Here is a 27976-nt window from a genome sequence, read left to right as displayed (position 1 = left end):
AAAGAAATGATGTGTGGGAATAAGTCAAAAGACTTCAATACCCCAGAATATGACATCGATCATATCTTTATTGTTAAGTCAACCATAAATAGCCCACTCCTCCCTCCGCCTTAAGTAAAATCCACCCTCTCTTTATCACTGATCATGCGATCTTCACCTCTTGACTTCTCAACCAATCGCAAACAGAATGCATAGATTTTATCTGCAGTGGGCAATCACTGTTCTGTTTTAAATAGATCAGCCAAATCGATACCTCTGTGCATTTCAGCTAACAAGGCAGGGTGTTAACTCCAGCTCAGTTGAAGTCTTTATTTTCCCAGCAAGATTTGAGCTTGACTCTGCAATTCAGCATTTAAAAAGGTGTGTTGAATTTAGAAAATCTATTGCTTTACTTTTTTAAGCTTGCTTGTCCATGCTTGAGAATATTATCAGTTTGAAACAACTGGAATCATTTCGTTGTAAACATATATTCGCATAAGATCGATAAATGTAGCAGTTGAATTTGAAAGGCAACTTAAAATTCGATATTTAAAGTCGCGGTTAAAACGACGTGAAAACCCACCCAACACAAGATTCCCAGTTTTTGATCGTTTCTCAAGGAACCGAAAGCAGTTCTTTAACAGGAAGCAAATGCACGAAGTACAGGTTAACTAGCTCTGAATTAACATCCCGCCAAAACTTGGCGCACAGTGTCTAGCAATGGGAAGATATGTCAGGAAGTTTGTGCATGCATCATGGACCCTTTTTTTAACACTATTCTCGGCCTTGAACAAAAAAAAAACGAAATTCCTTTTGCAACAGTTTTTGAAGAGAGATAACAGAGTTATCTGACATTTTTTAAACGCGCGTTCTGTGTTAAACCAGCGTATCACTAAGATGTTAATTGAGATGTGACACTTAGCTTATGAAAGCACTTTAATTTGATTGTAAATGGTGTAATAAATTTTGGCGCAAATTAGGTCAGGAAAGCACTTCGATTGAAAAGCTAGGGCGTAATTTATTTTGGCGCAAAATGCGGGTCGGATAATTTAACTGTTTGACTTACTTATCGAAATGTAAAATTAGGATATATATATATTTTGCTCACTTCAATTCCTGGTTTGCAATTTTATTTTTTTATTAAACCAGTCGAGAACACCTTAACTAAGGAAACACTGCTAAAAACAAGTAAACCTTTTAAGTATTAAAATACCAATATTAGAGTGGCTAGCCTATTATAAGTACTCTCATAAAATATGCTGTCAGATAGGCTTTGGTAGATTGTGCTAGCATAATTTTTGGCATAATTGGATTTAAAAAGCATAATTTGTGAAACGAGCACTGCCACGGCATAATTAGCCATTTTTAGCACTTTTTGGAGCATAAATTCATAAAATTTAGTAAATATGGTGTACTTTCTACAGAAATAAATGAAATTTAGGTAGTTTGTTCTTGCAATGCGTGCTTTAGCTATACAATTGTGATTGTTAAGTCATTGGAGGCATTTTACAAACGGTTCAGAGATGCGAGCAGCTAATTTGGACAGCTGACGGCCGTGACAAACTGCCATAAAACACAAACAAATTTACAACAACAGTTCATTTGAAAAACATCATAATTTGGTGTCGTTATTGCGCACCTCTATGTACGGAATCTACGTCATTTTGTGAGCATAATTTCGGAAATCAGAAGCATAATTTGGGAATTCAGGCATAATTTTTGCATAATTTGGCAAAATTTTGAGCACTGCTAGTAGCATAATATGCCACTTTTAGGAGCACAATCTACCAAAGCCTACTGTCAGAGCGCGGAAAGCAAGCGCTTTTGTAAAAACATGATTGGTAAAGATATTTTGGTACTCAGCTTGTCAATTATAATTATTTAATTATTCCATGAATTAAACCACTGAGTCGTGATTAGCAAGCAAATATACTTATGACATTTATTCATAAAACTGGAATTTTTAAGCATCACGTTTTACTTCTTTCCTTTTTGTGGAAGGGTACTACTGATAAATCTGCGTGTCTAAACTGCTAACAAGAAGCATGTTGTTCAAGAAATATGGTTCCTTTTTCCTATAATATCATGGATGACAAACCCGGGGGGGGGGGGGGGACTCTGGCTTGTAAATGACGGGGATGATCGAAGGATTTTTTTGGGTTTGAAATTTTCGATTCCGGGATTTTTTTGGGTTGGAAGATTTGGCAAGTATTTTTTTGGGTGACTTGATTCAAATAGGGGATTTCATTGGGGTATTAAAAACAAACTGAAGTGCCTTGGCGCGGCCTTGGCGTATTTATGGTATGATGAATAATCAAACTCGAGCGTTATTGCACCCTCCTGGCAATTTAGGGGTAATTACACAAGGGATTTTTTTGGGGGGTTATTTTTGGTCCAGGGATTTTTTGGGGTAATGTCGGAAGACTAAGGGATTTTTTTGGGTCCCGAGTTTTGCCTTCATTCGATCATCCCACGCATTTACTAGTCGGAGTACCCCCCCCCCCCCCCCTGGGATGACAAATTGCTCCTTAATTTTGGCGCAATATTTGAGCGCTAATTTATAAAATTTTACATGTGAAATTACAAAATTGCTATGGCAACGTCTATATCTCACTGCCAAGATGGCGTCCAGGTTTAATTTAAAATTTAAACTTGCACATTTTCGCATGGATTTCATCAAGGCCAATTTGCTTTGGCCGTATTATAAACTTTTAGCGACAATTTATGCTTCAAAACGTCAAAACAACTTCAAGATATGAAGGCAATTACATAAAATTAATGGCCTCGAGCAGATTTTACAAAAGTGCCGCTTTCAGTTCATTCGTGACGAATTATAGCCAATCACGTAACGAAGATTTAACAGCTGACTCAACTTTGAAACATTTATAAACAACAAAAAGGATTCTAAAAGGTTTTGTTCTAAAAGTTCAGAAAATTGCGAACTTAAACCAAAATACACACGTATGCTTTAAATATAAACTTTTCAATGCTTGGAGTTCTCGATACAATAAACAAGTCAGAAACTCAGAAACTCCGCACGACTCTGAGCGTTATTTGTCAACCATAATATTAAAGGGACTGTGTAACGGTTTTTAGCCAAATTTAGACATGGGAAATGGCCATCAAATTCGGTGGAATATAAAAATAACCGCTTAAAACAGTGAAGGAACATTTCAATAACACTGCAAATACAAAAGAAGGTACGGATGGTCAAAAGTGAAGAAGCCTGAATCGTAGTGCGAAATGGGTTTTTGAAATACTGTTGGGCTGTACAGTTTTCAAAGTTAACTTCGTTTGCTTGCAATTTTAAATTATAACGCCTAGGAGACCCATCTGGTTGAAATGAATTTATACTTTTTGTCATTTAGATCTATAGAAGTAATTTTATTGCAAATATTTTTCATAGCGAGTATTTGGCAAAACTTACAAAAACTTAACTCAGCCGTGACACGGTCCCTTTTAAAGGTAAATGGCAAGGGAAATAATGATAATAATTTTGGCAAAACGCATGTGAAATTTTTCTTATTTCACGAGAATACCATTTCATTACCCATACCAATTGGTGATCTCCGGAAAGGCTACCAGCAATATGTTTACGGCGAAATACCGGTACAATCTGCCAATTTGAAACGGATTACAGCGGCTGCAAAGTCCTTACTCAACACAGTGTTGGCATATGAAGACGAGTATGGCTAATTAATTCTGGACTTTATACAGAATTTGAAATGAAACCATTGGGTCGTGACACTTTTAACGGTACACGAGCAAGCGAAAATGGGGTGGTTGTTCATATATCCAAATTCCCTTATTTTAAAACAGATTTTGGTGTTTCTTAAAAGAAAGGAGTGAAATCAGTAAATTCGCTGTAACTCCAATTGTCAATATACCCAGCTAGCTAGCAATGAAATATCTTTCTTTGTCAACAGCAATTTATTTTGGCGCTTTATATCAAGTAGTACGTAGTTGAAGTTTATGAAGCATGACTAATCAAGCAATCGAAAGCAATAAAATACAATACAAATACCACCGAATGTTTCTTAGAGCATTTTTGTCGTGTTTCTTTTAGAAAAGTAGCTCATAACCCTCGCTCAACTATTAGGGATTTTCAGAGCTTCAACTGTATTGAAATAAATATACTTGTCTGGTAGCAATCATAATGATAATGACAACAAGAAACACTTCAGTTCTCAACACTAACACAGGATGGAGGTGACTGAATTAGTGGGACAGGCTAATTAAATATAGCTTTTAGCCATACTTCAGTAACAAACGCAGCATCCGATCGTTTTGCTTTTTCCCCCTTCTTTTTCGAAACTACAGGTTTGAAGATGTCTGCCAAATTAGTTGTCTTGTTTGCTGTGATTGTTGTGGCTCACTGTCGCGTGAAACGTAAGTTGGTATAATTGTTATTAACACTTCTTTACTTCAACATTGCTTCTCCTTTAAACTATATATTTTTAACTTACCAAAGATTGCGTAATCGTTTGAGAAAACTCACACGAAGGCTATGGACTCTAGATCTATGGAATTGTTTGGAATTACATCATCGCATCGAAGTGTTTGCGCCTTTTCTTTTTTTTTTTCTATTTCTTTTTGTCTAATTTTCATAGTTGCATTCACATTAACAAAAAAATTGAATAGAAATATGCTAATGTACCGTCTTTATGATCTCAGCAAACCCGCTGTACCGTCAATTGGACGAAGTAGCAAAACGTGAGCCAGGAGCCTGCCAATACGACTGTGTTCCTACTTGCTATGATGATGGTTATGGCAGCTACAACCATCGATCTGGCACCTGCAGTGGCGGGAAAAGCTGTTGTGAGTGGGTAGTTTACGGCAAGAGAGAAGCTGAAGTAGCAAAACGAGAGCCAGGAGCCTGCCAATACGACTGTGTTCCTACCTGCTATGATGACGGTTATGGCAGCTACAACCATCGATCTGGCACCTGCAGTGGCGGAAAAAGCTGTTGTGAGTGGGTAGTATACGGCAAGAGAGAAGCTGAAGTAGCAAAAAGAGAGCCAGGAGCCTGCCAATACGACTGTGTTCCTACCTGCTATGATGACGGTTATGGCAGCTACAACCATCGATCTGGCACCTGCAGTGGCGGAAAAAGCTGTTGTGAGTGGGTAGTACACGGCAAGAGGGAAGCTGAAGTGGCAAAAAGAGTTCCAGGAGCCTGCCAATACGATTGTGTTCCTACCTGCTATGATGATGGCTATGGCAGCTACAACCATCGATCTGGCACCTGCAGTGGCGGGAAAAGCTGTTGTGAGTGGGTAGTATACGGCAAGAGAGAAGCTGAAGTAGCAAAAAGAGAGCCAGGAGCCTGCCAATACGACTGTGTTCCTACCTGCTATGATGACGGTTATGGCAGCTACAACCATCGATCTGGCACCTGCAGTGGCGGCAAGAGCTGTTGTGAATGGGTAGTACACGGCAAGAGGGAAGCTGAAGTAGCAAGAAGAGAGCCAGGAGCCTGCCAATACGACTGTGTATCTATTTGCTATGATGACGGTTATGGCAGCTACAACCATCGATCTGGCACCTGCAGTGGCGGTAAGAGCTGTTGTGAATGGGTAGTACACGGCAAGAGGGAAGCTGAAGTGGCAAAACGAGAGCCAGGAGCCTGCCAATATGATTGTGTTTCTATTTGCTATGATGATGGTTATGGCAGCTACAACCATCGATCTGGCACCTGCAGTGGCGGCAAGAGCTGTTGTGAATGGGTAGTACACGGCAAGAGGGAAGCTGAAGTGGCAAAAAGAGAGCCGGGAGCCTGCCAATACGATTGTGTTTCTATTTGCTATGATGATGGTTATGGCAGCTACAACCATCGATCTGGCACCTGCAGTGGCGGAAAGAGCTGTTGTGAATGGGTAGTACACGGCAAGAGGGAAGCTGAAGTGGCAAAAAGAGAGCCGGGAGCCTGCCAATACGATTGTGTTTCTATTTGCTATGATGATGGTTATGGCAGCTACAACCATCGATCTGGCACCTGCAGTGGCGGCAAGAGCTGTTGTGAGTGGGTAGTACGCGGCAAGAGGGATGAAGGCAAAGAGCGATTGTCAGGTACAGTGATGAACATTTGAACTTGTTTTAACCAACAAGTGAGTTTCCTTTGGTTACGGACACTTTAGCCATTACAGACAGATATGTCCAGGATTGAACGCAAATGAGATGCACGTTTCTCATGACAGGCATCACAAAGTGTCCTCATAAATAAAAGTTCACCAAAACACACCAAAATCTGTCAAATATAAAGTAATATGGAAATGTCAAATAACACAGTCAAACATGAAGTACTCGTTAAACAATACTTGCGTTCAATCCTGGACATAAGTGATTACAGAGGAAACAAAAACGTGGCTACCAAGTGTTTTCTGTTTCTTTTATTTTCTCACTGTTATTTTATTTGCTTTGATATTTTCCTTTGGTCGTCATTCCACAAATGTTGTACTGTAGGCGTCAAACGAGCGAGAACGCAAGTTATTTAAAAACCTTTATACGCACTACACGCAAGAATAATAATTAAGTACAATTTTTTTGTTTAAACTGTATTGCACTGAGCATCGTAAGGCCAGAGAAATTGGCTAATAGAATGCACTAATAGAAGATGGATTGGTTGCTAGTCCAACGCAGGGCTCCCCCATGATTTAATTTACTTGTCTTGGCCAAAAAAAAACACAATGATCCGGACCTCACGATCTGGAGCCCAGCGCTATGAAAATAATAGGGTCATCGCGCCTCCAATGCCGATTCCACCGTCCGTCTGAAAATCGCTTATTGTGTTTCTGTTTTATGCAGCCACCTACGAAGACGCAGGCAATCTGAATTAAGGTGCGCATCTTATGGTGTCCCGCTAAGAAAACGTGAGTATCGTATTGCCCTTTGCATCTTGTACTTTCTTTTGTCTGTTTGTATCAAGTGCTAGATAGTCAAACTGGCGATTTTAAATTAGGTCTAAGCAAAAAAAATTCTGAAAAAAGCCTTAAAAACAGCAAAAAAAATTGCTGGCGAGTTACCGCGAACCTCTCTCGATTTTGATTCTTCCGTGTGACGTCATTGTGGATACAGTGACGTCACACGGTTGATATTTTAGGCTGTATGTCGACTGAATGATAATAGGGATTTTAACATACCTGGACGGCTGACCACGAGGACGGCTGACCGGAAGTAATTTTTCGCGTGTAGCTTATATTGCGCATGCCCGCTTCACGCACATTGCCGTCCAGCTCCGTCCAGCTGTTGTCGAGGACGTGAGAAGTAGAGTTTTGCCGTCCACCAGTGAACGGGAGTGTTTTTTGTATGATTTCGTTTAAAAATCGCATTATTTTTTAATTCTGTTACTATGTTAGGTAGTCCTTTATGGTATTCTTGGTTTGGTACTGATAAAAAGTTAAGAAGTCAAGTTTTATTTGCGGTTGCGAATATATTTGCTGTGCTTTGCATAAACGCTGATGGCGAAGCCACGTGCGTGAAATTATGAACTTTCTTGCTTGTGTTTCTACAAAAATTTCACTTGGAATTTGTACCCTGTGAATGAAAATAGTGCTTTCTGGTCTCAGACTTTGGGCTAGAAGCGCCAAATGTTTTTATTCGCAAGTTTTAGGCTAAGGAATTATTGATCCACTAACGAAGCCGTCCTCCGTTCACACACGACGGCTCTTAACGTTGGAAGTTCCCGCCAAGAACTTCGACATCAACCTAGTCCTCCTCGCGAAATTCTACCGTCCTCGCACCGTCCTCGAGGTCAGCCGTCCAGGTATCCTAAAGTCCCTAATGATAGATACTGCGAGTATCATCAAAACATTTTATGCCTCATCTACCACGAGTCTCCTATAGTTCAGTGGGAAGGCGTCCGAAATACTAATCGGGAGGTCATAGGTTTAATACTTGTTGGAAACACTCGGAATTCTTTTTCCGAGTATGCCTGTACCATTTACTGAAAATAAAACACGAAGTTCGCTGTTTAGTCGCAAAGGGCGGTAAGATTCAAAACTGATTGGTTGTTGTCTTAGCTAGAGAAAAACAAATCAAGCACAAGAGTCGTTCCTTTACCTAACAACCACTCGAGTAGTAGTAGTAGTAGTAGTAGTAGTAGTAGTAGTAGTAGTAGTAGTAGTAGTAGTAGTAGTAGTAGTAGTAGTAGTAGTAGTAGTAGTAGTAGTAGTAGTAGTAGTAGTAGTAGTAGTAGTAGTAGTAGTAGTAGTAGTAGTAGTAGTAGTAGTAGTAGTAGTAGTAGTAGTAGTAGTAGTAGTAGTAGTAGTAGTAGTACACTCCTCCTTTGGCGCTTAGCGGACATGAATGGCGCTTTGCGGACATTTTTAGTGGCGCTTAGCGGACATGTGGCGCTTAGCGGACAGCGATGGCGCTTTGCGGACATTTTTAGTGGCGCTTAGCGGACACTACGGCGCTTTGCGGACATTAATGGCGTCTAGCGGACATTATGCAAATTTGGCGCTTAGCGGACCGTCCGGTCCAATGGCGCTTTTTCCCCCTTTTTTAAATGTTTGCCCGTTTTTCTGTATCAAAGCCGAAAAGGTTCATACTTTATATTCTAACACATACTTACATCTTCTATTTAATGCATGCTGTTTTAAGAGAGGTAAACCGATTCTACATATTTTGGGCGTCCCTTTGATCGTAACAGGTTTTCGCCTTATTGACAGTCTTATTGGCTTTCGTTCGTGATGACCAAATATTTAGCTTGGCGGTATCTCAATTTATGTGTATTTTGAAGTTTTTGGCTGTTAAGGAGGAGAAAAATATCTTCAAAGATTGTTCGGTAAAGATGGTTCGGTAGCCCCCATACTGAATTAATTATTTATTTGAGCTCTTAAAGGTGGATGCAATGGTCTAGACACTGTTAATTGTTGTGATGTAGACTTAATGTAATAAACAATTAATTCACTGATAGTTGTTTTTAGCTTTACATAAGAGTTTTCTATAGCTATGATTGATCAGAAGACTTATCACTCAAATAATTGGTGAGAAAAGCTGTGAAATTCTTTTTCCGATAAGTAGAGGTAAGGGGTAAGGGTGGAGGTTTGGTTGTCTGTGAGGACATCAAGAAAAGGCAGGAGGTAGTTAGCTTCTTTCTCCATTGTAAAGTGAAAAAAAAATGAATATTTTTTGGGCGTTTTGCACCCCTCAACTTCATAATTGGGCTGGTCAACACCCTTAATGACATACCTTTAAGATAACCACAGTTGGTTAGGTTATTATAATGGTATTCGAAATTTGTTTGAGATCATGCACAAGAATCTATATCCTGAGCACGTTTTTAATAGCTTGATTAACCGTTATATAACTAAAGCCGGCGACACACTTGGCGATTTTATTCGAAAGAGGACGGCGCGCAACCTGTAAACGTTTTCGAATAAGAATCACCTACCCTTTATTTCAAATTACGCGCGTCACAAAATTTAGTAAAAGAAGGCCGCCATTGTTTAACTGTCCTGCGCTGAAAAATCATTTCAAAGTCAAAGCATTCAAGCATATTTTTTCTCTAAGTTTTTCGTTTTCATGCTTCTACGCGTGTCGTTAAATTGAACTTAGTTTTTAGTCTTTGATAAAATTTTTGTCGATGATCGAATGTTATAAAAGCGAAGATATTTCAAGAGCAGAAAAAAAACCCGTGTCTGTTTAAAACGAGGTGTTTGTAAACAGCACATTAATTTTACTATATACTAAGGGGCAGTTTTTAGCTCATGCCATTTGAATGTCTGTCAACTTTCTTATATGTGTAGCGTGTAGCTTAAGCCGCTTCAAGGGCTGACGAACTTTAAACGGATAGCTTTCGCTGCTTGGGCGGCTAAAAGTTTTCTTTGCATGAAACGGTTGAACGGCTAGTAAATTTCTTCACACGGAACGGCTACACGGCTCGAACGGCTAGTAAATTTCTTCACACGGAACGACTACACGACTCGAACGGCTAGTAAATTTCTTCACACGGAACGGCCACACGGCTCAAACGGCCCTTAATGTATGTTACACGGATAGCTAACACGGCTCAAACGGCATCCCTTTCCGTGCACACGGATACTGAACGACAAACGCGCGGCTATCCGTGTCAAAACGGCAAGTCCTAAGGAACGTTTTCGCGTGAGAGGTCACATATTATGCGGTTTTCAAATGTACGCAGCACAACATTACTTGTAAATGGATTTTGTAAGCCAATTGATATTAAACTTGTTTTTTCTACTTATAAAATTAATTGTCATAGTCTATAAGATTCGAACTTTGGCCGGACACCGTACCTCACCGATTTCGCTGAAATTTGGCATGCAGTCTTGTTTTAGGGTCCTAACTACCAAATGTATATTAAAAAGTTTCAATTCTTTTTATTTTGGAAAATATCGAGAAGGCCGATTTGAAGCGTCCGTGACGGCTCGCCAACATGGCGGATCGAAGGTGTTCTTGTTACTTCGACACTGAACCTGCCGTCACAGTTTCTCGATCATACTTGGTATAGTTATAAAGAACTATCTTTCTTCTTTCTATATATCAAAATAGATTCGGCAAATGTTGAGTTTGGATGATCAACGGCCAAGAAGTTCGAAGGTATGTTAACGATGTTTTGAACAGTCTCAAATTTACTACAAAATGAAAAGCTAATAACTCCACTGTTATCTCGATTTAGAACTAGCCATTTACCATGAACAAAGCTTGTTCATTGGTTAATTGATTCCATTAATAAAAAAATTGGGGAAATGTAACCGTTAAGAATAAAAAATTATGGAACCTCTAGTAAATTGGCCATTTCAGCGCCATTTCAGCGGATCAGCTCATTTAACAGCAAATAATCGGGAGAAACATGAAAGGGTTACAGTCGTTTATAATAAGCAGTTTCCATGTATTCTTTGCTTATCTTAAACAAATACATGATCTTTGCCAAAGATATGGCGATTTTTGAGCGTACGATCGTTTCTCCAACTTTTTATGTCGGCAACTTTATTTTATTTGTTGTCGAGATTATACGCTGTTGTTATTCAATATTCGTTTCACAAGAACTTCTGTTGCTCGCATTTCCCAAATCACTGTTTAAGAAATTGCCCATTCCGTAACAGGGTCATTCTTACTTTTTCTTTAAAAATTACTAGGAAAGCAAGAATGTCATAGAACGGTTTTATACTAGTGAAAATACCTGTCAGACATAACTTCAACTGTTTGTGTTATCTGGCTGTTTTCACAAATATGCAAATTAAGGAATTCTTAAAGTGCCTATCTTTAACTATTTCACGCTTTAAGATTCCTCTAAATCTTTTCGCCTACCTTTTGGCCAAACGAAGTTTTGTGTCTCCAGGCAGAATGCTCGTTATCAGCAATGAAAGTCGAAGAGATACAGAAGCTCGAGTAAAATTCTAACTGCTGTGAAATGAACATCGTTTGAGCTTGACGTGTATTTATAGATTGCTCATTTAACAGCAAATAATCGGGAGAAACATGAAAAGGTTACAGTCGTTTATAATAAGCAGTTTTCAGGTATTCTTTGCTTATCTTAAACAAATACATAATCTTTGCCAAAGATATTGCGATTTTTGAGCGTACGATCGTTTCTCCAAATTTTTATGTCGGCAACTTTATTTTATTTGTTGTCGAGATTATACGCTGTTGTTATTCAATATTCGTTTCACAAGAACTTCTGTTGCTCGCATTTCCCAAATCACTGTTTAAGAAATTGCCCATTCCGTAACAGGGTCATTCTTACTTTTTCTTTAAAAATTACTAGGAAAGCAAGAATGTCATAGAACGGTTTTATACTAGTGAAAATACCTGTCAGACATAACTTCAACTGTTCGTGTTGTCTGGCTGTTTTCACAAATATGCAAATTAAGGAATTCTTAAAGTGCCTATCTTTAACTATTTCAAGCTGAAAGATTCCTCTAAATCTTTTCGCCTACCTTTTGGCCAAACGAAGTTTTGTGTCTCCAGGCAGAATGCTCGTTATCAGCAATGAAAGTCGAAGAGATACAGAAGCTCGAGTAAAATTCTAACTGCTGTGAAATGAACATCGTTTGAGCTTGACGTGTATTTATAGATTGCGCTCGAGCTCCGTTAATTAAGTTTATTCATTTGGCGATCAGATAAAAATCAATGAATGATCAGAGTTATTAAAGTCCATTTCTAAGCACGAGAGACACGGAAGTTTGTTTCAGAAGCATTTATGCATAAAAATACCGGTTTATTATTGACTGACGCGGTTAAAAAATACTCGGCTTCTAGCGGTAAATCTGCATTTATAATAGCTGGGAGTTTGGGTTTTTTTTGGTGTTGTTGTAGGAAGGCGGGGGGAGGGGGGTGGAAGTGGTGCCTCCGAATCCTCTTTAGATCTCTGACACAGTGGTCTGAATGTTGAACAAAAGAGCTCATCTGTTAATAAGCATAATGCGAGCTGATTTTAAAATGAACATGACTTTACGTTTGTGTCATCAGTAATTATCGTGTTCGAAGAAGGCGTGGCTTACTCGCGGCAAGAACAACATAATAACAGTGAAGCTAACACATTTTCCTCATTGATTTGAAATGAATTTCGAATCAATTCTTTTTAGGGCAAGTTAAAAGATACAAATGTTTTTCGTCCAGATTTTTACAAAAAAAAAAGCAGGTGAGAACTTGGCTGTTTTTGTTATCTCGGACTTTTTTTTTATTAAAGTCGAACCTCTCCATAAGGACACCTCTCGTGATGCGTCATGACTTACATCACGGATGTCCTTATCGCCGACCTAGGTGAAGAAAGGGACTACCGTAATTACTCGAATAAGCGCCGCGGCGGCCTCCAGTGCGGCGCTTATTCGAGGGCGGCGCTTATTTGAGGGCGGCGCTTATTAAAAAGTTTGACGCCACAAAGAATCTAATCCTTTACATTTATTAAAATAGGGTCCCCTGATTGCCAAAAGTCGTCTCTTGCTGAAGATTGTACTGAAGAATGTTTAATAGAAGAACTGAGCGGTAAAACAAGCACTTTGAACTGCAGAACGTCGCTTTTGATGGAAAGAAATGTCCAAGTTTGTTTAAGAGTTGCTTTGTAGTTCTGTTTCTAGTTAAAGAGATTTCCTTGAATAAGCGCCGCATCGGGACTGCGGCGCCGGGGGCGGCGCTTATTAACTTTTTTGTCCGAAATGCGGCGCTTATTCGAGGGCGGCGCTTATTCGGGGGCGGCGCTTATTCGAGTAAATACGGTATGATAGTACAGAGGCTTTCCGAAGAACTCAACGCAATATCCCCCCAAAGCTCGAACCGGAATTTAAAAATCTCAAAAAAGTGTTAATATGAATTGTAAATCCACTCATAGCGGTCTGGCCTTACTAAAACCTGGAGAGAGAAAAAGACAGTGGGCAGATAAATGAAAGCTGCTCGAGAGTACGCTGTTGAGCAGATTCTGTGAAATTCCCTTTTTTATCCTTTTCTCTCATAAGCCCTTCCAATTCAAGGCCCATATATTTCTTCCAAGTCAACTGTCAAAGTTTAAGGCAACTTTTTTTCCTACCAGGTTACCGTCTTGAGAGTTTTAAATTTTATTAAATCTTGGTGACACTGTCCCTTTAATTCATTAATGTAATTCAAATCAGTTTATAAAAACGTTTTTCAGAAAACAAGAAGTTTTTTAATTTCGCTTTAAGCCACCGCAACCCAACCACGGATATAAGACCTACCACATTTAAAAGCCCACATTTCGTACCAAACTGTACAACCCCAGGGCTTATACAAGCAGATTTTTGCACTTTCTTACACGGTTGGGGAGCGTGATGGCCTAATAATGGTCACTGCGCTGGACTCTGGACCAAATAGTCCTGGATAGAGCTTTTGGGGGACAATGCGTTAAGTTCTTTGGAAAGCCTCTCAACTCCCAGAGTCCCTTTCCTTAGCCAGGTGTAAAAATGATTACCAGTCAATCTTTAGCTTTTCGGGAAGGGAGGTAACCCTGCGATGGAATAGCATCCCATCCGGGTGGAGTAAAAAATACTCGTTGTCGCTTCACGTTGCAGAAACCGGTATGAGCTCCGGCCTGATGGGCCACTAGGCTCGTAACCTGCCTATTGAGTGACCTGGCGGAGAACTTCATAAATGGACCTGGCGGCCATAAATTTTTTATCGTGAATTGAGGCGCGGCGCTCCCACATTAAGGGGTGACATGGCATAACGAAGAGTAATTGATAATCCATTCCCCGAACTGTTCCAAATTTAGGCCACTGTGTAAAAGAACAAAAGTGCATAAATGCTTCTGAAACAAACTTCCGTGTCTCTCGTGCTTAGAAATGGACTTTAATAACTCTGATCATTCATTGATTTTTATCTGATCGCCAAATGAATAAACTTAATTAACGGAGCTCGAGCGCAATCTATAAATACACGTCAAGCTCAAACGATGTTCATTTCACAGCAGTTAGAATTTTACTCGAGCTTCTGTATCTCTTCGACTTTCATTGCTGATAACGAGCATTCTGCCTGGAGACACAAAACTTCGTTTGGCCAAAAGGTAGGCGAAAAGATTTAGAGGAATCTTTCAGCTTGAAATAGTTAAAGATAGGCACTTTAAGAATTCCTTAATTTGCATATTTGTGAAAACAGCCAGACAACACGAACAGTTGAAGTTATGTCTGACAGGTATTTTCACTAGTATAAAACCGTTCTATGACATTCTTGCTTTCCTAGTAATTTTTAAAGAAAAAGTAAGAATGACCCTGTTACGGAATGGGCAATTTCTTAAACAGTGATTTGGGAAATGCGAGCAACAGAAGTTCTTGTGAAACGAATATTGAATAACAACAGCGTATAATCTCGACAACAAATAAAATAAAGTTGCCGACATAAAAATTTGGAGAAACGATCGTACGCTCAAAAATCGCAATATCTTTGGCAAAGATTATGTATTTGTTTAAGATAAGCAAAGAATACCTGAAAACTGCTTATTATAAACGACTGTAACCTTTTCATGTTTCTCCCGATTATTTGCTGTTAAATGAGCAATCTATAAATACACGTCAAGCTCAAACGATGTTCATTTCACAGCAGTTAGAATTTTACTCGAGCTTCTGTATCTCTTCGACTTTCATTGCTGATAACGAGCATTCTGCCTGGAGACACAAAACTTCGTTTGGCCAAAAGGTAGGCGAAAAGATTTAGAGGAATTTTTAAGCGTGAAATAGTTAAAGATAGGCACTTTAAGAATTCCTTAATTTGCATATTTGTGAAAACAGCCAGATAACACAAACAGTTGAAGTTATGTCTGACAGGTATTTTCACTAGTATAAAACCGTTCTATGACATTCTTGCTTTCCTAGTAATTTTTAAAGAAAAAGTAAGAATGACCCTGTTACGGAATGGGCAATTTCTTAAACAGTGATTTGGGAAATGCGAGCAACAGAAGTTCTTGTGAAACGAATACTGAATAACAACAGCGTATAATCTCGACAACAAATAAAATAAAGTTGCCGACATAAAAATTTGGAGAAACGATCGTACGCTCAAAAATCGCCATATCTTTGGCAAAGATTATGTATTTGTTTAAGATAAGCAAAGAATACCTGAAAACTGCTTATTATAAACGACTGTAACCCTTTCATGTTTCTCCCGATTATTTGCTGTTAAATGAGCTGATCCGCTGAAATGGCGCTGAAATGGCCAATTTACTAGAGGTTCCATAATTTTTTATTCTTAACGGTTACATTTCCCCAATTTTTTTATTAATGGAATCAATTCACCAATGAACAAGCTTTGTTCATGGTAAATGGCTTGTTCTAAATCGAGATAACAGTGGAGTTATAAGCCTTTCATTTTGTAGTAAATTTGAGACTGTTCAAAACATCGTTAACATACCTTCGAACTTCTTGGCCGTTGATCATCCAAACTCAACATTTGCCGAATCTATTGTGATATATAGAAAGAAGAAAGATAGTTCTTTATAACTATACCAAGTATGATCGAGAAACTGTGACGGCAGGTTCAGTGTCGAAGTAACAAGAACACCTTCGATCCGCCATGTTGGCGGGCCGTCACGGACGCTTCAAATCGGCCTTCTCGATATTTTCCAAAATAAAAAGAATTGAAACGTTTTAATATCCATTTGGTAGTTAGGACCCTAAAACAAGACTGCATGCCAAATTTCAGCGAAATCGGTGAGGTACGGTGTCCGCGAACTTCTAAAAAAGCTCGAAAATTATGGAGTATTACACTTAAGATCTTTTTTAGTGAAAAAATTATGTACCTCCATGGTAGTCTTTAGACGCGTGATGTATACACATTATCATATTCAAACTGTAATCGTTGTTACATCAGTGAAACAAGCCGCATTTTTTCTACGCGTGTGCGCGATTACTCATCACCTGACAGATCTTCTAATGTATTTGAAAACCTACATGGATCAGAGACATCTTTTGCTTCGAGTTCTACGGACTGCTTTGACACATTGTCATATTTTTACACATTATCATATTCAAGCTGTAATCGTTGTTACATCAGTGAAACAAGCCGCATTTTTTCTACGCGTGTGCGCGATTACTTATCACCTGACAGATCTTCTAATGTATTTGAAAACCTACATGGATCAGAGACATCTCTTGCTTCTAGTTCTACGGACTGCTTTGACGTTATCAACTTCGAAATTCCTATACATTCCTTTGATGTTATGTCGGGTTTAAGAATTTACCTTTAAAGCCCCATTTTTGGGGGTTTAAGCAAATCTTAGTTTTCATTGTTTTGATAAAAAAAGTTTGGAAATTTTTTCCTTTGTTATTTTTTAGGTAATCACTTATAAACGTAACGCTTAGTAACGTTTGTGATAAGCAGTCAATATTGACGAGATCACCTGGTGTTTAAAAGGAGTCTCAGAACGAGTAGAATAAATGTGTCTTAGGGTTAATGGGGAAAGAAAGCCGGCAATTTCCTTAGTGATTATTACACATTACTGATGCTCTTTTTAAAGGAGAAGTTCACTCCAGAATGGACATTAATTTTTTTTACGCCAATAAAAAGTTTATGCAAAGATATGTTATTTACAAAAATTTCAGCTTCTAACGAGCGCTTAAACTCTACGAAATCCTTTTCTGAAGTAGCCCAAAACTAGGCTTTTATAGATTGTGCTAGCATAATTTTTGGCATAATTGGAGCTAAAAAGCATAATTTGTGAAACGAGCACTGCCACGGCATAATTAGCAATTTTTAGCACTTTTTGGAGCATAAATTCATAAAATGTAGTAAATATGGTGTACTTTCTACAGAAATAAATGAAATTTAGGTAGTTTGTTCTTACAATGCGTGTTTTAGCTATGCAATTGTGATTGTTAAGTCGTTGGAGGCATTTTACAAACGGTTTAGAGATGCGAGCAGCTAATTTGGACAGCTGACGGCCGTGATAAACTGCCATAAACACAAATAAATTTACAACAACAGTTTATTTAAAAAACATCATAATTTGGTGTCGTTATTGCGCACCTCTATGTATAGAATCTACGTCATTTTGTGAGCATAATTTCGGAAATCAGAAGCATAATTTGGGAATTCTGGCATAATTTTTGCATAATTTGGCAAAATTTTGAGCACTGCTAGTAGCATAATATGCCACTTTTAGGAGCACAATCTATAAAAGCCTACCCAAAACTCGACAACTGAACGCCGCCATCTTGGAGCTGTTAATGTGTGCGTGACGTCAAAGAGCTCAGCCTGAAGTTGAGCGGGGAAATTTTAATTACTTCAAACTCCTGGTTTTTTGTAGTGGCTTATGTTTGTCAAAATGCCTGTTTGTGCAGCTCCATTTTGCTTAAACAGAGCTCCACGAAATACAAAAAGAGGTATTTCCGTTTTCACCGTCTTTCAATATTAAAAGAACAATTGCTCAAAAGCGGACACAAATATTTGTGTGTTCCGGCGTTAAATTGGGGTCCGATCGAGTTCATTATCGAAGTGCAATTTTCTGCAACTTTTTCAGGTTGATCTATTATTACCTATCCTTCGAGACCCTCGATTTTTCCCGTCGTCCCGCTCGACAATCTGTCTTTGGGTCTCCGAGGATGATCATGTTACCAATGTTGCAGTATTGCATACGGTACGTGCATGTTGCAATCAGGATTTGTGACAAACAGAACATAAACAACCAATAAGTCCATAAACGGCAATGTCGCCAATGTCCTTCGCGGTTATAAACGTCCTCCTCCACTGTTCGCGTCAGTCATGACTATATGAACGCGAACATTGCTGTTTCGTTTTGTTTACAGCATTCATCCTAGTTATTTTACGTCGGACGTTTCCTTGAACATGATAAAACATTACCAAAGTAGCAGACCGTACCAGTTTGTCGTAGCAGTGCTACTGAAAAGAATATATTTACTTGTTTGCTTGACCACAAAGAATCGCCGGGACCTCGATCAAACGCCCCCAGGGTTTATTTAAAAGTTAGCAATTTTGACCCGGCGTTTAATCGGGGACCCGCGTTTACTCGAGAAAATACGACGAAGTCAACAACAACAACAGCAGAGAGTTTCTCTGGTTGATTAAAAATCCTCCCTGAAATAAAGTAAAAAAGTGAAATAGCATAATCGTAACATTGGTTGGTATTGCGTCTGCCTTTTTCTTTTTGTGTGGGTATTTTCACTTAGGAGACTGTATCTGTGATCTTCTTCGAAGCAGTCTTTCGTATAGTTTTCGGAACACACAAATATTTATGTCCACTTTGCCAGGAATTTTTCATTTCTGCTCATTCTTATAATCCATTCGTGAGCATTTTTTCCTTTAGATATTGAAAGACGGTGAAAGGTTTTTTTATCTCTTGGAGCTCTGTTTGAGAAACATGGAGCTGCACAAACAGGCATTTTGACAAACAAAACAAAACAAGGAGTTTTGAGTATTCAAACTTCAGGCTGAGCTCTTTGACGTCACGCATACATTACTAGCTCCAAGATGGCGGCGTTCAGTTGTCGAATTTTGGGCTACTTTAGAGAAAGATTTCGTATTGTTTTAGCGCTCGTTGGAAGCTGAAATTTCGGTGAATAATATATTTTTGTATAAACTTTTTATTGGCGTAAAGAAAATAAATGGCCACTCTGGAGTGAACTTCTCCTTTAACGCCTACATGGTGATTCATGCCTACTGAGCATCATATTTGGCCTGTACTTGAATCAACGTCCTTGAAACCTTTGTTTTTTCACAATGGCTTGAAATTAAATTACGCTGAAACTTCATTATAGTAAATTAACAAAACATGTTTTTAACGCGAATAAAACTCGCGTTTCTTTTTTTAACAGAATTTTTTTTGGCTCAAAGTTTAGGTATCCTCGATAAATGTTAGATAAAGTCGCAAAGTTTGGCAGCGTTTGGTAGAATATTAAAAAAGTTATAAGCGTTCAAAGTCGGCGCGGGCACTTTCCGCTCCCCCCCCCCCCCCGGTCTGGATAGGGTTAAGAAAATAATGCATTTTTAGGTCTAGAAAAGAAGTTAAATGCCCTCACCTAACGGCTAGGGCATCAACTAGCAGCTCTTTGTAACGGTAAAGACTGTTTCCGAGTCAAATGGCCCATACAGCCGGAGCTTATCCTAGTTTCTGTAGCATTAAGCGACTAGGAGTATTGCTACTTACCCTGGATGGGTGCTAGTCCTTCGCAGGGTTCTAGACCTTAAGCGTGCATTTTTTTTTTACTATAGAACATTGAAAGGCATCTTCAAGAGGGTAAATAACAGCATCTTCAAACAACATCTTCAGTGTACGGCTCTGGAGTCTTTATTGTAAGGCTGTGAGAAGTCTGGTAACAACTTTAAAAATAACTCTTACTTTACTGGCGCTTTCCGGACAGAGCACTTTGCGCAACTTCAACAAATGGCGCTTTGCGGACATAAGAGGCTCTTTTATTGGTAACATGAAAACCATTGCTGACGCCACAAATCTTTACAAATTAAGCTTGCACTGCACCCAACTATTGGGAAAATGTAAATGTACCAAATAGCCCAAAAAACAAGATAGAAGCTTGATTAGTTTACGAATTATGAAAGTTTTATGAACGGTCACCATTATGTCAAAAAACGTTTTTTTAGAAAAAGGACGAAAAACTTGCCCCCGAAAAAACGCTTCAGTGTTTCACGACCAATCTCTCAAATATTACAGTTTGTGCGAATTTCTAAGTTTTCAGGAGGTAAATCATGGAAAGCTTAAATATTGGCGAAGATATAGACATTTGAACCATAGACGCAGGTAACGTTTGCGTCGTTAATCGGTGTCATAAACAAATATCTACTGAATGTGTTTGCAGCCAGAATTTTTGTTATACTTTTAATATGAAGGCATTAACAAGATATTTGTTTTGGACAAGTTTCAAAAAGTTACCGTGCAAATAATTTTTTTTAGAAATTTTTCAAATTTTACTATTATTGCAGCCTTGGTGCATGTCCAAAACTGTGAAAATTAACAAGGTGTGTTTTTATTGATCTAAAACAAATACGCGGGTATAAAGAGCAAAGACAGTTGTGAAACATAGTTAGGAAGTAAGGAAATTCCCCCAGAAACAAAGGCGCTAAATCTCTCTAGAGTAAGCCAAAATCACCCTTTTGTGGCGCTTTGCGGACATGACAATGTTAAAAAAAATCTGTAAAAAAATACCGTTTAGACCTAGTAGTGTGAAACATTGCATACAAGCATTTAAAAACGCATCTTTTAATGTGGGGTACTAAAACTGGCTTACTCTCAAGGTTTTAGACAACTTGTTTTAAAAAAAGGCAAAATGGCACATTTTGAGGGAATGGCGCTTTGCGGACATTTTGTCGCACTCAAACATACCTTACTAAAACACGTGCTGACAGCACCATATAAATCCGATTAAGCTTAAACTCCACATACACATTGCCAATATATACATCTACCTTTTGGGTGAGAATCACCTCTAACTCCCGTAAAATGACAGAGTTAGAGAAGCATGAAGTCAAAATTGTGCAAAAATGGGGCTTCCCGTTTTTCGTGTAACCTGAAACACCCACTCGACATGACACCTTTACTGAATTTTTTGGGACGAAAAATGAACGCTTTCTAAACTTACGAGAGTTACTTGCCGCAACTCTATGAACCAGTTTAAGGCATCTTTAGTCAACATTTGGTCTATTTCTGGATTTTAAAACGATTTTCCAGCACGAACGGGCAGCAATGGCGCCTAGCGGACACATCTTTGCCATTAACAGACTATTTCTCCAACACAAGTGAGCCGAATACTCTCGAAAACTAACATAACATATGTCTTATTGTTAGCCATGCTTTCGCCGAGTTTTATGTCATAATAGTTTATTGTTGTTGAGTTATAGCTTTTTGGAGTTATTTTGAATAAGTGTCCGCTCAGCGACCCAACGGGAGGAGTGGTAGTAGTAGTAGTAGTAGTAGTAGTAGTAGTAGTAGTAGTAGTAGTAGTAGTAGTAGTAGCTACACAATAAGCATATAGGCCGAATAGTTCAGCGGTAGTTAAATCAAACTTGGCTCGCATTTCTATCCTTTTTTCTAAAAAAATTTCAATTTATATGATATTCCCAAAAAACTAACCTAAATTTGTTGTAACGGTTGAAGCGCTTTCAAACGCGCGCAGGAAGGCATCTACCCCTCTCAAGAATTACGAGTTGCAATAGCCTGTTCCCTTCCAATTTAGAAATGGTATCATTTTGTACGTGGTTGGGTCATTTGGTGTTATCAAACCGAGAGATGACAGAGAATTAAAACGAATGCACAAAAATCTGTATGCTAAGAATTGATATTCAGAGCTTCTGACTGAAGGGGTTTTTAAGAGTCACTTTTAATTCTTCTTTTCCACAGGTATACCTTAACGCTGGGAAATTGTAAAGAGCAAGATTAGAAGAAGCTTTAAGAGTCGCAACATTTAGTATCGCTGTGCTTTTAGTGTTATTGTATTAGTTTTGGTTGCTTTAGTATTTCAGTTGTAAGAACTGGTCATAGTTCAATAAAGAAAAAAGTAAAACATAATTTTTTTGCATAATTTATTGTTTATGTCTGAGAGCCAATCAAAATGTTTTGGTTAGAAGAAACACATTTCGTCCCAGTTTCTCAACATTGAAATATGCACCTACCCACGCAAACCCCACCCAAGCCCTCCCATAACAAATTATATAATTATATATGTAAGTACAATAGTCCATTTTACAGTTGCCTGCAGTGTGACCTGGCCTTTGAATGGTAGTGAGGCTGGAGGTGACCTTGCATTGATACAAACTTCTCTGCTTTATTATGTAAATGCGAACTAGTTTGCATCAAAACAACATGATTAACACAACAAAAGCAGTGAGGTCTGTATCAAAACAAGGTCACCTCCAGCCTCACTTCCATTCAAAAGCCAGGTCACTGAGCAGACAACTGTAAAATGGACTATTCCATGACATGGTGTGTAACGGTTTTGAGATAATTTTTAATTGTCCCATTTGAGTATACAAATCTTCAAAAATGGCATGTTACATGGAAAAGATTTCGGAAGAAGTTATAAAAGTCATTAGTTGCTTTCCTTTAACCGTTACAGGTACTTGCTATTAAATCTTCAGAGACTGATTATAGTTCATACCAGAGTATATAAGGCCCGCGAGCCAAACGTTGAACATGAGACAAACTAAATTACATTTTTGGTCGACCCAAACAGGTTAAGCTCGACTGTTGGGTCAGACGTCCAACACAATTCGTCTAACCGACCTTCGAATCCATCGAACCAAGTTCAGAGCGGCAAGAAGAAATATTTTGAGGCTAAAAACACATTATCATACAAATCTTAAATCTATTCATAAAGTTTGTTTCATAAAAAGATCGTCATTTGACCCACAGTCGAGCTTCACACGTTCTATCCGTCTGAACCAGAAGGATAGAACGTGTTGGTCCATCTTAATTCAGTCGGACGAACTTTTCATGAACTTAATTCGCTCAGTTTAGTTCGTCTCATTGAAGCTCAACGTTTGGCCCGAACCTTTTTTTCCCTGCGATATTTCACATGCTTGGGTATGCAGTGAGAACATTTCCTTTGTTCCTGAAGTTGATGGATGTTATACTCAGGCGTTTTCCATTGATTTTGTACGTGCATTTAGACGCTTCAAAAAAGCACGCGGTGTACAAAGCCATTTCGAAATCCGGACTGGTACCCACAAAGAAACTGCTGCCTGGGGGCTTCTTGTTCCCTTTCCATTGAAACTTGGCCCTGATGTATGCAGGCTGAGGGAAGAGAAGAAATGTAATACGGTTATAAAAGGACGTGGAATGAGACCATTCTGCTTCGCTTTCTTGTTATCCCAGATTATATATAATAACCTGAATTCTACGCGCATTTTGATTGGTTCTTACTTATGATCTATTAGAGTACAGACACATAGATGACGTCACGCGGTGGTGTGACTCGCGAGCGTGATTAGAGTTCATAGTCCAAATCAGAGTTCTCGGCAAAGATTTTCAAACTCGCGGGGCCACAACAAAGCAAAAAAATTAAGCTTAATTACAAATCTACAGTGACCCACAAAGAAATGACAGTGAATTATTCGAGAAATCATCGTAATCTGTATGAAAGTGTTTGACCGATGTTTTACAGTTGGACTGAGACGCCACGGGAAACAAATGAATGCTGATGAATAGTGGTTGAACACTTAGGTTAATGCTTACAGATTTGAACAACTTTCCAAATCGGAATAAAGGTTAGTTTTTTCATTGTCTTTCAATTTACCATTTTTCTGTTTAATTATTCGGTTGAAAAGTGCTACGTGGTTACGGAAACTTTATCGCGGTGAAATGAAAACAACTTAGCTCACGGGTAGCGGCATTGCTCACACTGAAGGGTGTGTTATTATATAAAACAAATAGATTCCATTACAGAAAATAGAGGATTATACAGGTTGAGATTTCAGAATCTGGTCGTTGGCCATAATAACGAGGTGGCAGCATTAACGGGGTTTTATTATAAGAAAATGCATGGGCCTTTCGCCGGGACAAAAAAGTGACCGTAATAACGAGTTGGCCGTATTAAAAGGGCGGCCATTAGGCGGGGTTCCACTCTATGTAAGAGTGACAGTTTATAAATAAGCGGAGGCTTAAGATTATTTTTATAATCAGGAATAAACAGAATAAATTTAAATTACCTCACGGAAAGCATCTTTCATAACAGGTGGAGGAAAATATGCCAGCCGCCCTGCTGTTCTCTCTGAAAAGAACTGCAACCAGTTGTGAAAACCTTTTGTGACTTTCGATTTGCTGTATTTACTGTAGCCCAGCTCTCCTGTTGAAAACAAAGAAACCAAGAATAACCTTAGAGATCCTATTTATTAATAAGCGACCACCCTCGGAGAAATGGCAAATGGCCGCTGAATACAGGTTGGCCGCTTATAGGGATTTGTCAGAAATTAGCACTAGGCCTTTTAGGACTGTCACGTTATTTTAATAAAAAAGAGCGTGGAAATGGATCATTGAATCACATGAAGACGACACTTGTAAACTTGTACATGTGTTTGAATAATTTTACCAGTCGTCACTTTTTTTATTTTAGACTTTTGTCCGTCTGAGCTTGTTGAAAACAAAGCCAAACATTGTATATTAATTACATTCTTGCTGGCCGCTAAATGGAACAAAAATAAATAAAGAACGATCATCGGGATGGCCAAAAGGTGGCCGCGGCCGCTTAATAGAGGTGACCGCTTTATAGGGGTGTTATTTGCAGTATTATACTGACAACAGTCTTGGGACTTTGGATAAATGGGTGGTTGCCTTATAGGGCCGGGGTCGACTGTATAACATTACAAAACAATATAATAAGAAGGTATCAAGAGTGCTAAGCTTCTCGCAGAGCACGTGTGCTTCACTAAACGAACACACTAGCCATGATTGAATTGAATATACTTACCGACAAATGTGTGTTCAAAGCCAGATGACTTTGGATGCCGACCCCACTTAGCGTATTTCTCAAACCACATTTTCTTCAGGATTGGCTTGAATTGATCTAGACACTGATAATAATAGAAACCGTAAGAGAATTAGCTTTCTCAGTTCCTTTCTCTGCTCAAGAGTATGAATGGGTGTCAGCGATCTGTTAGTGAACTCAAACGGGGGGGCCCCCCCCCCCCCCCCCCCCCCCTTTTTTTTTTTTTTTTTTTTTCCCCCCCCCCCCCCCCTTTTTTTCCCCCCCCCCCCCCGCCCCCCGGGGAGAGAGAACTCAAAAGAAAAGGGGGGACAGTTTGCGATTGGCAGGCATCCAACCCAAGGGGAGTAGAAATATTCCTAGGCCTGGGAAACAGATTCAAAGCCTTGGCATCATGGGTCAGTTGGTAAGTTTTAGTCGGAAAGACAGGCAATAAAAAACACTAATTCATTCTGTATTATGATTAATTCTACTTCTTAGCTTTGGCCTTCTTCTTGATTGGAATGGTTTGCCTAAACGTAAAAAGAAAGAAAATGTCAGACGATACCCCAGAAACTTTGCCTTTTCTTTTGAGATAGTTAAAGGCAATTTGTATTGGTCCTCCATCCACAGTTATGGCGTTGATAAAGGCATCTTCTTCCAGTTGTTCGCTAGCAGAAGGCTTCTCGGGTATATTTTCGTCTGCCTCGTAATTGTCTAACAGAGCTTTAGAAAGAGCAATAGAACAAGTCAATGAGTGATAGATATGGCGGTACTATTGGAAAAGCATTTATTTGTGACAAAGTACACACTTTCCTGACATGGACGGGGTAAATCATCTTTCTCGTTTAATTCTCAAATGCATTTCACAAAAGCGACTTTTTAATTGTTTGCACGTTAGATAGTTAAACAAAAGCCTTAAAGACTTTGGGTCATCGTTCACTGTAAATTATAAAAAAAAATTCTCAAAGCCAAAGGAGTCACTAACGATCTTCTTGATGAGGCAAAAACTCAAATCAATTTTTTTCTTTATTTATTTGAAACTAAAACTTCTATTATATATTAAATAAATTTGTTTCTCAAAAAAATATTTCGTGATTCCAGGTTATAATCAGGGATGACACTAAAATTTAATAAGAGAATCGTACTAAATTATTGAATTGAATCAACGAGTCGAGAAACAAAGAAAAACTTCAAATATTTGTTATTTTATTTTGTCTTAGTCTTTTCTCGTTTGTTGCCACCTTGTCTTCAATCTTTCCAAAATGATATCTTGGCGTCAACCTCCAACACATTTAAGAGTATTAAAAAATAAAGTCCAAACAAAAGAACCTCGAACACCTCACCTTTAAATCTAACGAAGACTTCCCTTCGCACTTTTGCTTTTCCTTGCCTCGTCAACGTAATAAGAGGTTTCGACTTCGTCCCGGTATAGATAATTATCTCTTTTCCAATTTTAAGATTATTTCCAGCTGAGTTCCATATGTCTTGACAAAGGTTACCTAAGTCTTTTTTACTGAAGAAGAAATAAAGGAAAACAGTTCACATCTAGCATTCAAAAATTAAAAACGTTAAATCTTTTGTTGTAAGGCTTAGTTATAAGGCTTAGCTAGGTTCAACAAATATTCCTTCAGGTAGCAATTTGTCTTGTCGAATGCAACTTTGACACATAGATCAGGCATAAGCAAACACGAGATATTAAATTTACATGAAAAGGCGGTTCTAACCAATTTACTTAGAAATTTATTAGTTGACATCACGTAATTTTGTACAGTTAACTTGTCTTTTACTTTTTAACTGCCTTCGAAGTCAACTTTTAGAACGATTTTGTTGTGAAGCGAAGTTCCCGCAACAATTTGAATTAACTGAAATTTATATCGGGCGCTTTTCATGTGTACGGAGAAACCAATTTTCCGGTAAAAAAAAAATAAACAAATGAAACGGCCCTTCCCACAGGAAATTTAAGAAAAATAGAATATCTTCTTGGGTATTCTTCTTTTCTAGTTTTACCGTAATGCTCGGACCATCACTATACCATTTTGCTTCTTTGCACCATTTTCCTCGATAAAATACGCGGATGTTCCGGTAGGAAATCAAATGGAACGATCCTTTCCGGATATGTTACCCCGTCCCGTACCATTGTGTTTGTTGAAAAATTGTACTGTTTCATTGTTAAAAATTACCATCGGTTTTTCCATATAAATGGAAAGCGCTCCTTATTCTTTGACTTAACTCCGTCAAGTCTGCTTTGACATATTGGGAGGCGCGCCGGCGATGCAGTCAAATGCGTTTGGTGAAATAATAAAATACACATATTGTTCGATAAAAACGCTATCACCTAGATGTCAACCCATTCTTTAGAAATTTGGATTGCATTTTTCCCCTTCTGCTTCCGGGAAACCGGCACGAATCGTTGGTCAGTAATGAGAAGTTGAAAAAGATATTTCATCCCATTCCACCTACCTGGTAAAAGTTGTCTGTTCTTCACAAAGGCTCATTCCGAAAACAGATGATAGGATAGCAAAAATTAAGCAGTAGCGATTCATTTTGGAAGCTCGTTTCAAAACAACAAATCCTTTCCAGAGTAACAACCACAAAGTGACTAATTTCAACCTCGACGATAACTCATATAAAGGGATCTTGAGTTCTTTACACCCTCACTTACTCTCACGTGAACGCAACAAATGAAAGATCGGTGACGTAAACATTTTCTGTTAATGACTACTATTATCTCTGAAGAAGAATCATTGCGTCATTTCTGAGAGAGCACTGAAAAAGCTTTTTGTGGATAGTCTCGAATGAAAAGATGTTTTTTCAGCAGGCATTGACTACACTTTTTTCCAAAAACAAAGGATCTCTCGTGTATAAGCAGCTGCTCTATCCATCCATAAACCTTTTACCATATTTAAACGATTCATCACCTTCTAAAAACATTGTGGAAAAGAGGTACAAGGTACGCTAGGAATTGTGTAACAAACCAATTTCTGACATCAATGGATTTGTGTCGAAAGATAATCCGTTCGGTGTTAATTAAGGGAATGAAGCAATGTTCAACTTATGTTATTTTTAACTTTAAGGAGCAATGTCACAGTATACGAAGTCATTTTTTTATTCCTTTCAAATTGAAAGAAACCTCAAAATAATAGTTTCATTTTTTAACATAG

At 38.5% G+C, this 27976-nt stretch overlaps 2 protein-coding genes across 3 annotated transcripts; one reads left to right on the top strand and one right to left on the bottom strand.

Moving 5' to 3' along the window:
- Positions 1-240: 240 nt before the first annotated feature.
- On the top strand, positions 241-21922 carry LOC144633267 (uncharacterized). 2 transcript variants are annotated; one of them, XM_078492110.1, is made up of 5 exons: positions 241-360; positions 4300-4368; positions 4654-6048; positions 6784-6848; positions 21755-21922. In XM_078492110.1, exons 2-4 carry the CDS (start codon positions 4308-4310, stop codon positions 6813-6815), a joined length of 1488 nt encoding a protein of 495 aa, XP_078348236.1. In that variant the 5' UTR covers positions 241-360; positions 4300-4307; the 3' UTR covers positions 6816-6848; positions 21755-21922. The 2 variants fall into 2 exon arrangements, with proteins under 2 accessions (XP_078348236.1, XP_078348237.1); XM_078492111.1 differs by having other exon boundaries at positions 257-360; positions 4308-4368.
- Positions 21923-22341: 419 nt separating this feature from the next.
- Positions 22342-27455, bottom strand: LOC144632079 (uridylate-specific endoribonuclease B-like). Its single transcript, XM_078490682.1, has 6 exons — positions 27276-27455; positions 26159-26328; positions 25381-25538; positions 24819-24921; positions 24061-24197; positions 22342-23146 (listed from the first exon to the last, which is right to left on the bottom strand). The coding sequence occupies exons 1-6, from the start codon at positions 27356-27358 to the stop codon at positions 22925-22927; spliced, it is 873 nt and encodes a 290-aa protein (XP_078346808.1). The 5' UTR covers positions 27359-27455; the 3' UTR covers positions 22342-22924.
- Between the last annotated feature and the right edge of the window lie 521 nt (positions 27456-27976).

This window comes from Oculina patagonica, chromosome 12, assembly GCF_052425735.1.
Source record: "Oculina patagonica isolate OP01 chromosome 12, crgOcupat, whole genome shotgun sequence".
Taxonomy (NCBI): domain Eukaryota; kingdom Metazoa; phylum Cnidaria; class Anthozoa; order Scleractinia; family Oculinidae; genus Oculina; species Oculina patagonica.
The sequence above is the reverse complement of the archived record's forward strand: the minus strand, read 5'-3'. Positions and strand labels throughout refer to the sequence as shown.

Bases quoted from the DNA above. Each gene is read 5' to 3' on its own strand.
- LOC144632079 (XM_078490682.1), bottom strand. From the start codon at position 27,358: ATGAATCGCTACTGCTTAATTTTTGCTATCCTATCATCTGTTTTCGGA. The intron at 26,329-27,275 runs GTAGGTGGAATG...TTTCTTCTTCAG, and splicing joins GAACAGACAACTTTTACCAG to TAAAAAAGACTTAGGTAACC. The intron at 24,198-24,818 runs GTAAGTATATTC...TGTTTTCAACAG, and splicing joins CTTTGAACACACATTTGTCG to GAGAGCTGGGCTACAGTAAA.
- LOC144633267 (XM_078492110.1), top strand. From the start codon at position 4,308: ATGTCTGCCAAATTAGTTGTCTTGTTTGCTGTGATTGTTGTGGCTCAC. The intron at 4,369-4,653 runs GTAAGTTGGTAT...TTATGATCTCAG, and splicing joins GGCTCACTGTCGCGTGAAAC to CAAACCCGCTGTACCGTCAA. The intron at 6,049-6,783 runs GTACAGTGATGA...TGTTTTATGCAG, and splicing joins AGGCAAAGAGCGATTGTCAG to CCACCTACGAAGACGCAGGC.